Here is a 12,049-nt window from a genome sequence, read left to right on the forward strand (position 1 = left end):
TTTAGATTAACCACTTAACCTTTGAGCCTTAGTATCCTCATAAAAATAATAATTGATCAATTGACCAGTTATTAAGTGCCTTTTATGTGCCAGGCACTGTGGCATACAAATATAAAATGAGATAATTCTATTAATAATGAAGATAAATTAAAAAGCAATGAGGTGCAATATCTCACATGTCTATAGAAATGCATGTTTTAAATGTACTTTACCTATATAATTTAATTTGACTTTCATCAATAATCCTCTGAAGGAATGAGTGCAAGTTTTTTTCAATCCCTGTTTTTAAAAAGTGTTTATTTTATTTTATTTTTATTAAAAAAATTTTTTTTGGTTGGGCAATGAGGGTTAAGTGACTTGCCCAGGGTCACACAGCTAGTAAGTGTCAAGTGTCTGAGGCTGGATTTGAACTCAGGTCCTCCTGAATCCAGGGCCAGTGCTTTATCCACTGAGCTGCCCCCTCACTGTACAAAATAAATACAAGGTGGTACAGTGGATAGTGTGCTGGACCTAGAGTCACAAAGTCCTGAGTTCAAAAATGACTTCACATATTGGTTATGTGATTCTGGGTAGTCACAATCTCTGCTAGCCCTAGTTTCCTCAACTATGAAATGGGAATCACAATAGCACCCACCTCCCAGGGCTGTTGTGAGGATCAAAGAAGACAATAGTTGCAACAGGCACAGTGCCTATCTTTGCACATAGTAGGTGGTTAATAAATGCTTATTTCCACCTTCTGGGACGGGCTGTTGGGGAGGGAGGAATTAGGTATTTTACCAATGAGGAAAAAGTCTCAGAGAGGAATGTCAGAGTTTAAATTAGACCCCAGGTCTTTTGAGTGGAAATGCAATCTGCTTTCCACAACACTGCACTGTCTCTTCCCTTTGTAGCCATATTTGCTAGGTCAATGCAAACTCCTGCTGTGCTGCGGAAGGCTTGTGGAGTACAACTCCATCCCAGGTGCCAGAAAGAATTTCTGTTCAATTCAAATCAACAAAGACTCACAAGGCAGTAAGATCATGGACACCCATGCTTGTTAATAAAATGGCGTCTAGTCACCCTCCTGTCCCTTCCCGGCCCTACCCACTCACAGTGACAGTGGCCAGGAGCCCCTCAGGTACATTGGCCACGATGATGCCAATGAGGAAGATGACGGCCTCCAGCCAGCTGTAGCCCAGGATGAGGGAGAGCACGAAGAAGGAGACGCCAAGGAAGACGGCCACTCCAGTGATCAGTTGGATGAAGTGTTCGATCTCCATGGCAATGGGTGTGCGGCCAACCTCCAGTCCTGAGGCCAGAGTGGCAATGCGGCCCATCACCGTCCGGTCACCTGTAGCAATCACAATGCCCCGGGCTGTGCCTGCATACAAGGAGGGGACACCTGGATCAGGCCATCAGGGCACACTACAGGGGGCGTCTTGCTAGGAGTATTACTCAGATACAAAAAACAATCCAAATGAATATTGGGGCTAGAAGGGGACTTAGAATTCAACTGCTCCAATCATTTACCAGTTGAAGAAGTTGAGGGGAAATGACTTGCTTTGGATCAGACAGTGAGTCAATGACAGGGATGAGACTAGAATGCAGGTCCTCTGCTTTCCATTACGGGGATCTTTCCATTGTACTTTCCTTTTTGCTTTGTTTTAGAGGTAATTAGGGTTAAACAACTTGCCTAGGGGCATACAGCTAATAAGTGTCTGAAGTCAAATTTGAACTCAAGTTCTCCTGACTCCAGGGCCTGTGTTCTATCCACCATGCTACCTTAGCTGCTCCCATGATACTTTCCTAAGGGGGTTGTAGACACCTTGCTGCCTAACAGCATAACTAGTTAGAGAGGTCAGATAGATGGGAGGTAAACCCTAGTCCTGCTTCGACAAATAAATCACTCTGCAGAACTAGGATACTTCGGGGGCCCCTCCCAACTCTTGAGCTTCTAAGGTGCTGATCCCACCCACTTCCTCTTAGTTAAATTCCATGTAGCCCCCTCTCACATATTTCTGGCACCCATGAAGAAATGTTGCAAATGAGAGAGAAGTTGTGATTTTCAGGAGATTAAACAAAAGCTTGGACATTGCTTTTCAGCAGTAATAACAGAACCACACTGGCAGCAGTGATTACCATGGACGTTCCTCATCCCTCAAGACAAACAAGGAAATCTTTTTTGAGGGGCCTTGCTGTTAGAAGTCAAGCACTGTATAGGAGGCACTAAGAGCTCCTTGGATGGATGTCTAAGAACCTTTGCCTGTTCTTTTAAGCTAGAGTTTTAGAAGGGGGAAGGAATATTTTGTCAAGCTTTTCTGAAAAAACAAATGAGCACAAACGATGGGAGACCCAATGCAAATGACAAAGACCCAGTGTGTTTACATAGAATATTAATTGGGTCTAGGGGGAAAGGTATAGATTGCGAAAAAGTACAAATTGGGCTAATAAGGGTCATCATTGTAATTCTGGCTTCTTCAAGATAGAAGCATACAGGATAGAGGCACTGAATCTAGGCATATTCTGCATAACATTTCCCCAGCTAACATTGCTTCACAATAAAATTTTAACACATCGTGCTCCAAAAGTCATGGGCTCAGCTCTAATGGTGCTCAAGCGATTAACTGTCCCTATGTAAAATTTCTAACATGATTCCTTTGGAACTCACTGCCCCCTGTAGCAGTGGGTGGCCTAGTATTGTGTTTTGCAGAATCAATTAATGATGTTTAATATGAGCAGAGCTTGTGGTACAGTGGAAAGAGACTATAAAGTCAAAATGTCTGGGTTCATATCCTACTTCCCCAGCTTACTGTACGAAGTTGGGAGTCACTCAGCTTTCTCATTTGTGAGATGACGGGGAGGAGAAGACTCAGTGAATTCTAAGATCCCTTTCTGCTTTAACATAAAAATAGTATTTACATAGTGCTTTTAGGTTTGCAAAGCACTTTACAAATATTATCTCATTTGATCCTCACAATAATATTGGAAGGCAGGTGCTATTTTTATACCCATTGTGACTTGCCCAGTGTCACACAACTAGCAAGAGTCTGAGGCTGAATTTGAACTAAGGTCTTCCTGGCTCCAAATACAGTTTTTTTAACCATTGTACTACCTAATTACCAATAAGCCTATGAGCTCCATGTATCTCCATGAAATATATGGATCAGGAAAGAATTATATACTACAGAATTCAAATTTTGAGGCCTAAGGTCCAATTGTCTTCCTTCTCCAACCTCTTCCTCCTTTTCCTTCAGTCCCTTCCTAAAATGACCTTTCCCTCAGCACTCTTATCACACCGGAATGGAAAGAACTGGATGACCAGTGAGGTCACAAAATCTCTAAAGCCACTAGGTCTGGGCTGGACCCAATGTCCCCTGGGGCTTTCAGGGAGCAGCTGATTTAGGCTAGGAGTACAGAAGATATCAGGATCAATTTCACATCTGATATCTATGGAGGAGCTCTGGATTTTAGTGCCAGGAGGTCTGTGTTTAAACCCTGGCTCAGCAACTACTTACAAACAGTATGATCTTGAGGAGGTCCTTCCCCTCTCTGGCTGGCCCTCAGTTTCTTCAGGTGTGAAATGAGGTTGGATTAGATGATCCCTCAAGTTCTTCTAAATCTTATGCTCTTTGGTCCCAAGGACAGAATGAACACAATCTGTGTATCTATGCCAGGGATTGGCTTACAACCTACTTGGCACCTAACTTGGATACAGCCTAGAAGTAATGCAGAGTTCCCTAATCCAAGAGCTGCTTTTTGCCCCTCCAGCATGATTCTCCCCAACTAGGGCTCCCTTCTAGTCTGGGGCTCTGATTAAGTAGGAGAGAGGTAAATACCACATTTGCTACTTTCTCTAGGATGAGGGTGAAGATTCAAGTTGAGGAAAGATATGATATCAGACAAACCCAAGATCCCCTGGGAGATGAGTTTGGTTCTGTGTCCCTGGGGCTCATGTACTTGCTTCTAGGGGCTCTCAAAAGTCACTAAAGTCTCAGGGTGACAGGGAGGGGAGTAAGAGTCAGCCCTGTTCCCTTGCCTCCCAGGGGAGCCTTTTCTGCCCACTGCCGGCTTCAACAATGGAAAGCACCTTGGTTCTTTTCCTGCTTGAACTATCCCCTCCAGAGGCTTAGCTGTCTGTACCCAGGCAGTGCCAGCTTCACCATGTTTACCTCTGTCTGGGCTTCCCTTTAGCCTAGAGAAATCAGATTCTATTCCTAGCCATGCCTCCAGCAAAGATAAGAGGGCAACAGGTGAGAGGAAATGAAACTGCAGCCATCAAAAGAGATCAAGCCAGTTCAAATATGATTTAGCAGATTCAGAGTCAGAGATTGAGCTCAGATCCTTTTTTTGTTCATTACCTGTCACTTTACTTTTCTAGGCCTCAGTCCCCTCATCTGTTAAATGAGGGGGTGTGTGGTTAGACTAGATCAGAGATGTCAAACTCACAGTCAACCAGCTTTCCAAATTCAAAGCCAAATTTAAATACAATTAACAAAATGGAAAACAGTTCATTTTAAAACAAATTCATTGTGCCTCCCTTAGAGATCCTTATGTGTGAATTAGTGGCCCCCATTTCTATTTGAGTTTGACACCACTGGACTAAACCTCAGTTCTATTTCCTGTGAGCTGGGGATTTTCTCCTTCTCTTCATTCAACCCCTACCTCTTTTTTATATAGCACTTGATAGTTTACAAAGCACATCCTCCCCATCAGGGAGGTAGTGAAGGTATCATCTCTCCCACTTTACAAATGGCAAAGCTAAAGAGGCAGTGAAGTTCAATGGAAAGTACACCAGAACTCTGAGTCCCTGCCTTAGAATCCTTGCTCTGGTGCTCACTACCTGAATGACTTGGGCAAGACATCTCACTTCTCTGGGTCTCAGTATCCTCCCTGAGGGTTAGGTAGGACCGGATGAACTCAGATCCTTTCTAGCTCTAAACCTTTGATTCCATGATGCTCAGAGAATCTAAGAGACTCGCTCACAGTCACATAGTTGTTAAGTACTATAGCCAGGCTCCACAGTCAGATTTCCTGGCTCGAAGACCACCCAGTACACCATGCTGCTGTTCCCCCGGCCAGCACCCCAAAGACACTGAGATGCCTTGTTCTCTGTATCTCACCTCACAGTTCTACCACTGTAAAGAACTATCCCAGATGAGAAGGGGCACAGCATCACAGCTGAGCCCAGATCACTCTTGGTGAAGCTTTCCTTACTTGCTTATTGTGGTGGTGGTGGTGGGGGGGGTAGGACAACCTCACTGATATTGGGATGGGTCTCATCTGGAAGTACTATTCACTCTCCCCATCAGACATTTCTTTGTGGAGCTTCGAGGGCACCCATTCTGGCTATGCTTCTCACCTTCTACACAGTTGGTAGAGAAGAAGCAGATATTTCGGGTCTCCAAGGGATTCTCGTGAGTAAACTCAGGGGAACGGGTCTGTGGTTCCGACTCGCCTGTCAGGGATGAATTGTCCACCTGAGGATAAAGAGACAGTGTGAAGATTCATCGGATAGACATGCATTTACACAGATGTTGTTGCTGTTCACTTGTTTCAGTAGTGTCCAACTTTTTGTGAGCCCATTTGGGGTTTTCTTGGCAAAGATACTAGAGTGGTTTGCTGTTTGCCATTTCCTTTTCAAGTTCATTTTACAGATGAGGAAACTGAGTGACTTGAAATGGAGGAAAATAGGATTAAGTGACTTGCCTAGGGTTACACAGCTGTGTGTGAGACCAGATTTGAACTCAGGAAGATGATTCTTCTTGACTCCAAGTCCAGCACTCTATCGACTGCACCGCCTAGCTGCTCTTATTTACACAGATAAAAGCCCAGACCTACTTAATCACCGGTACACGTAGCCAAAGACATCTTAGAATCAGCCTTATTCAGTAGAAAGAACACTAGGTCTCTAATCTGAAAACCTGTGCTTGCATTCTATTTTTCCACACTGTCTCTCTGAGAGCAGTGGTACACAGCTAGCTCAATGTCATCTTGGAAGGAAGTCTCTAGTGGACTTCCGTAGGGAACTATTGCTTGTTCTCCTGTGTTTGTCTTGCACTACTTAATAGCTTTATCAGTGACCTAAATAAAGGCATGGATGGCACGGTTATGAAATGTACAGATGATACAAAGCTAGGAAGGGTAAGCTAACACAAAAGTCACAGAGTCAGGATCCCAAAAGGGTCTGGAAGAAATAGAATGTTGTGCCAAATTTACGAATGGGAAATTTCATCAGATGAAATGTAAAAACTTAACATTTGGGTTCAAAGATCAATTTTGTAAGCATGAGATAGGGCAAAAAAAAACCATTCTGAAAAGAATTGGGGTCTTAGTGTATTGCAGGCTTCATATGAGTCAGCATTGTGATAAAAAAGTCATTGAACTGAATGAGATCATTGGCTGATTTAAGAGGCACAGTGTCAAAGCCTGAGAGAGATGGCAGTGCCACCATTCTATCTTGGCCAGACTACATCTGGAAGGTTGTAGTCAGTTCTCATACCATGATTCAGGACATTGATAAACTGGAGAGCTTCCAGGGAAGGGTAACAAGGCTATAGAGGGGCTTCATGATAATTGCATACAAAGATTATCTTGAGAACCTTATAGAAGAGAAGGCTTGGGAAGAACATGCTAGTTGTCCAAGAATTTTAAGGACAGTCATATGGAAGAGGTATTAGATTTATTTGGCTTGGTTCCCAAGAGCAAAACTAGGTGCTAGGGATGAACGTTGAAGAGACGAATTTAGACGATGTAAGGAATGCTTCCTAACGATTGGAGCTATCTCAAAGTGGAATGGACTAGCCTAAGATGGAATGGGCTAGCCCAGCAGGCACCATTTTCCTCTTCATTAAGAGTTCTTCAAGCAAAAGTTAGATTACTGTTTGTTAGTTGTGTTATAGAGGGGATTATTTTTCAGGGATAGGTTGGATCAGATAGTCTCTGAAGTCTTTTCCAATTCTTTCCAATTCTGTTGTTAGATGCTAGGACTTGGAATCGAGAGACCTGGGTTAGAATCTTGGACTAAGTAGTCTTAGTGGTCTCTTCCAGCCCTAAATATATGATACTATGATCTTTGGGTCTCACTACTCAAATACACCAGTGTTACTATTGTCTAGTCCATATCTCTCTATAAGCATTGGGCCATGTTTATTTCACTAGAATGATTTAAAATGTATTAACAGCCCACTTTGATGATACATTTTAAAACTTTACAAAGTACTTTTTTTCCCCACTAGATCTCAATGGAGTAGGTAGTAAACCCTAAACAGGATTTGAACCTATGAGGAGACATCCAATTAGATTTCAAATTCAAGACATTAACCATTTAGTCATCATAACTGTACAGATAGAATAAACAACAGAAGAAAAAGATAATCCATAGACACTCTACTGATAGGAAAATCAGATGGATATGATTGGATAGGATAGGATGACAGTTGGCCAAGTCCGACTTGTCCCTATCTTCTGTAATCTACTCAACCTTACATCAACACGGCCATTCCCAGTCAACCTGACCCTTACCTACTCACCTTGCAACCATGAGAAGAGATGATCCGGAGGTCAGCAGGAACACGATCTCCACCCTTCACCTCTACCAGGTCTCCTACCACCACTTCCTCTGCATTGATCTGCATTTTCTCACCCTCTCGAACTACCAGTGCTTGCTATGGGAAGATGGTGAAAGCATCTGTACCATTCAGACCTCCATTATGTTCCTTTATTCCCTCCCTTCCCATTTCTGCCCTTTCACACCCTTACCCACCTAGGGGGAAAGCAAAAGACTCTCCCTCCTCTGCATCTATCTTCAGAACTTTATCATGACTTGAAGAAACAATGGGGCTTCCCCTAAGCAAGTTTCCATATTAGTGAGCAGGGGAAACAGAGAAGAGATTGTATCCCTCAGAAACTCTTACAGCTCTACCCCAAATCCAACCATGTCATCTACCTGTGGCACCATGTTCTTGAAGGAATCCATGATCTTGGAACTCTTGGCCTCCTGATAGTAGGAGAAACAGCCAGTGACAATGACCACAGCTGCAAGGACCACACCCAGGTAGAGCTGGAGAAGGAAAAAAAGTCTTAACTCCTACCTGATCCCAGGAAAAGCAGCTGCTCCAGAGTAAGAGCAGCCGGCCTTGCAGAATATAATCATTTTATGCAAAGCAGAAGATTTCTGGTTCTGGGGGTGTGTTGGAGGCCACTTGGGCTTAGGAGAGATGATTAAATTTTCAGTATGGGGCAGCTAGATGGCACAGCGGATAGAGCACCAGCCCTGGAGTCAGGAGTACCTGAGTTCAAATCCGGCCTCAGACACTTAACACTTACTAGCTGTGTGAACATGGGCAAGTCACTTAACCCCAATTGCCTCACTAAAAAAAAAAAAATCAGTATGAATATCTACATCTTGGAAATCAGAAAATGCAACAAATCAGGTCTTGATTTATTGTTTTGTTGATTGTTTAGATTCAAAGTGATAGAGAAAAGGTTAATGCAAATTCAACTTAAAAGCATGCCATGTGTATACTTTTTCCCCACTGGAAAGCCTGTCCTTAAATATTTACCAGCACGCCTTTGCTTGGTTCCCACTGAGTGGGTTGCCTCAGAAGGTAGGAGTGTCAACAGAGGGAATTCTCTTTCCTGACCCTAATCCTGTAGATTTGATAGGGTTGGGGAGACATAAAGGGGATGAGAGTAAAGCTATTACTAAGGAGTGAATCAGCAACAATTGATTCCATGAGGAAGGGGTAATCCTTGAGGCAACAGGGCATAATGGGCAGTCAGACCTCTAGGCTTGAAACCCTCTCTTTTCTACTTCCCATATATGTGATCCTGGGAAGATCACTTCACCTTTCAGTACCTCAGTTTTCTCATCTGTAAAATGAAAATAACATTTCCCTATCTATTAAACAAGATTATTGCAAGAAAAGTGCATGGCAAACTTTCAAGTGCTGTAAAAATGTGGGGTGTTATTACTAAAAGCTCCCGTTTATATAACACTTTACAGTTTGCCCAAGGGCTTTACAGACATCATTGAATTTGTGTGTGTGTGTGGGGGGGGGCAATGAAGGTTAAGTAACTTGCCCAGGGTCACACAGCTAGTAAGTGTCAAGTGTTTGAGGCTGGATTTGAACTCATGTCCTCCTGAATCCAAAGTCAGTGCTTTATCTACTGCACCACCTAGCTGCCCCAACACCATTGAATTTTCACAATAACCTATTATTATATTCATTTTACAGATAAAATTGAGGCAGAAAAGTTAGGTGATACCTAAGGTTACACAGATGAGTAAATATCCAAGGTAAAATTTGAACTCATATCTCTTCCTGATTCCAAGTCCTGTGCTTTACCCACTCGCTATGATGCCTTACCCATCATCATCATCACCACCACCACCACCATCACCACTCTGCCTTGGCAGTGGTGGTAGGGTTTACAAGCTGCTGACCACAAATATATGAGGCTTATTTTTTTGCTGTTTGTTTTAATCTCCAGCTCAGGGGCCAGCCTCATCTCTGAGTCACAGCCCAGCCAAGTGCCAGGTTCTGTACATGAGGGACTTTGCTCAGGGGTCTAGTTCTGGAGGTTGGGGATTTGGGGGTTCCAGGCTAAGAAGGGCTAGAAGGCAGGGCTAACCACACAGGACAATAGACTCACATTGTCGTTGGATGGCTCGTCTTCCATGGCTGCCTGGATACCATAGGCCAGGAAGCAGAGCAGGGCTCCAATCCAGAGCAGGATGGAGAAGCCCCCAAAGAGCTGCCGACAGAATTTGACCCATTCAGGGGTGGTGGGTGGTGGAGTGAGAGCATTAGGTCCATCCCGGGCCAAGATATCCTGGGCCCGCTGGTTGGTGAGGCCCTGTGGAAATGGGATAAAAGGATTAGACTCAGTGATTTCCAAGGTCCTTTCTTGTTTAATCACTCTGACTCTTTACTGCCTTGGTACTGAACCAGTCACCAGATATGCCAAGACAGGTACCTTACCACTCCCTGTCTCCTTTCCTCTTCACTCTTTTCTCTTCTTCCTTTCCCCTCTGCCTCTCTATCTCTGGTTTTCCCAGCTAGGCCCAATAGCTTCTTTTCTTCCCACCCCTATTCTATAGTTTAAAGCCCTCAGGAGTGAAGGTCTCCGAGCCCACAGCAGAGGCAAGGCCAGGCTTGGGAGAGCCATAGATGGGGCTCCCTCCCAGGAAAGGCAGCTCAAAAGGCCTCTGCTCTCAGCCCTTCTTTTCCCATTCTCCTGAGGAGAAATCTTTTGGACACAGAGTTGGGACTACACAGTTTATCATTTGACAGAATTAGAGAATCTGGGTGTTAGAGGAGATTCCAGGAATTACATAAATAGGAATCCCCCTTATAGCACGCCCAATGAGACATCATTGAGCCTCTGCCAGATCTCCCGTGAGGCAGAATCCACTATTCCCTAGGAGAGGCCATTCTGCTTTTGAATAGCTTTATTCATTAGGGTTTTCCTTGATTACTTCAAGACTAAGTTTGCATCTGAAGCTTCTCCCCACCACCTTCTTGTTCTGTTATACTATCATCTCATGCATAGTAGCCCTGTGATGGAGCTACAGTGGAGTGGGAAGGGCACTGACTCAAGAAGCAGAGACAATGATTCTGGCTGAGTGCCTTTGGACAAGTTGATCAACCTCTTTGGGCTTTTTCCATCTCCAGTTCTAACACCCCGTCCTAGTTCTAACCCTTCCCAGACTGTCACACCAAGAGGACAGAGAACATTTTATGCTAGGGGATGTTCCCCCTCGGAGAGTGGGGGAGACCAGGAGCAAAGTGGGGCCTCCTCTTCCTACCCCACAAGGGAATCTTCCCAACTCACCTTGGACAGGTCTACCTGATACTTTCGACCCAACTCATCCAGAGACAGCTTGTGGTCATCCTGAGGGGAAAGCAGGCAATTACTACAAGGGAAGGAAGGAATTCAGGGAAGTGGTTTTGATGGACCTAAGGACAGGAAAGGCACTTGGGACTTTTCCAGCAGTCATCCCTGGGAACGACACAGGTCTCCCCACTTCAGGAAGGCCTCATCTTAAAGGATGGAAAGGACAAGACAGGCCCCAGGGCAGGCAGTGGTCCTCACCATGGCTACTTCCTTCTTCAATTCATCCAGTTCCTTTTCTTTCTGCTTCTTCTTGCCGCCCCCATTTTCTGTAGTGGTGGCGGCAGGTGAGTACTCTCGGCCAGCCTAGGATAGGAATTAATTGATGCCAGGGAATTAGAAAGAAAGAAGAGAGGGACCAGGGACTGCTTCCCTTAAGGATAACGATGCTGATCCAAAACCAAAGGATTTTCTATGAGGGTTTTTTTTTTAAGGTTATTGGGGTTAAGTGACTTCCCCAGGGTCACACAACTAATAAATGTCTGAGACTGGATTTGAACTCAGGTCTTCCTGATTCCAGGGCCAGTACTCCATTCACTGTGCAACCTAGCTGGCCTTCCATGAGATTTTGAAGGAGGTGGAGTTCAGTGGAAAAAGTTCAGGATTGGGAAACAAGAGGACCTGGGTTTGATCCCAACTTTGCTACTTATTACAGATGTGACCTTGGGAAAATCATTGTACCTCTGTGGGGTTTCCTCACCTGTTAAAATGAAGGGGTCATTTGTACTAGGTGATAACTAAGGTTCATTCCCCATCTATGATGCTATGAATTCAAGTCAATTCAATAAAGGTTTATTAAGTATCTACTATGAGCAAGAAACAAGAGGATAGCTACAAAGATAAAGATGGCTAAGTCCCTCAGAGAGCCTGTAGTCTTGCAGTCTTAACATCACACTTGGAAGAAATCCTAGGCTGTTTAAGGAGTAAAGGAGAAGGTGGCAGGCCAGGAGAACTGTATTTGACCAGGACCAGCTGGGACCATCTGAGAGAGAAACAATGAAGGGGAGAGCCCTGGAGAAGACAGCCTGTGGGGGAGGTGAGGATGAGTGGGGTGGGAAGTTCTGTCTGTGGGGTGAGGGCAGCAAGAGGATTGAGTTTAGGGTTGAGAAACCTGAGAGATTGGGCCAGCGATATGAGAGGGGCGAGAGATTTGAGGAATGCAGGAATGGAATCT

The 12,049-nt window shown here is 44.3% G+C and overlaps 1 protein-coding gene across 1 annotated transcript in view; it reads right to left on the bottom strand.

Annotated features, from left to right (window-relative positions):
- The window catches only part of LOC122753362 (sodium/potassium-transporting ATPase subunit alpha-2), a 39,988-nt gene that overhangs the window by 24,184 nt on the left and 3,755 nt on the right, over nt 1-12,049 (bottom strand). The window contains exons 2-8 of the mRNA XM_044000728.1: nt 11,077-11,181; nt 10,816-10,875; nt 9,634-9,837; nt 7,925-8,038; nt 7,509-7,643; nt 5,339-5,456; nt 1,092-1,360 (exon numbers count right to left, since the gene is read on the bottom strand). Of these exons, the coding sequence (XP_043856663.1) occupies nt 1,092-1,360; nt 5,339-5,456; nt 7,509-7,643; nt 7,925-8,038; nt 9,634-9,837; nt 10,816-10,875; nt 11,077-11,181 (1,005 nt within the window). The remainder of the gene's footprint in view (nt 1-1,091; nt 1,361-5,338; nt 5,457-7,508; nt 7,644-7,924; nt 8,039-9,633; nt 9,838-10,815; nt 10,876-11,076; nt 11,182-12,049) is intronic.

Source organism: Dromiciops gliroides, chromosome 4 (assembly GCF_019393635.1).
Source record: "Dromiciops gliroides isolate mDroGli1 chromosome 4, mDroGli1.pri, whole genome shotgun sequence".
Classification (NCBI taxonomy): domain Eukaryota; kingdom Metazoa; phylum Chordata; class Mammalia; order Microbiotheria; family Microbiotheriidae; genus Dromiciops; species Dromiciops gliroides.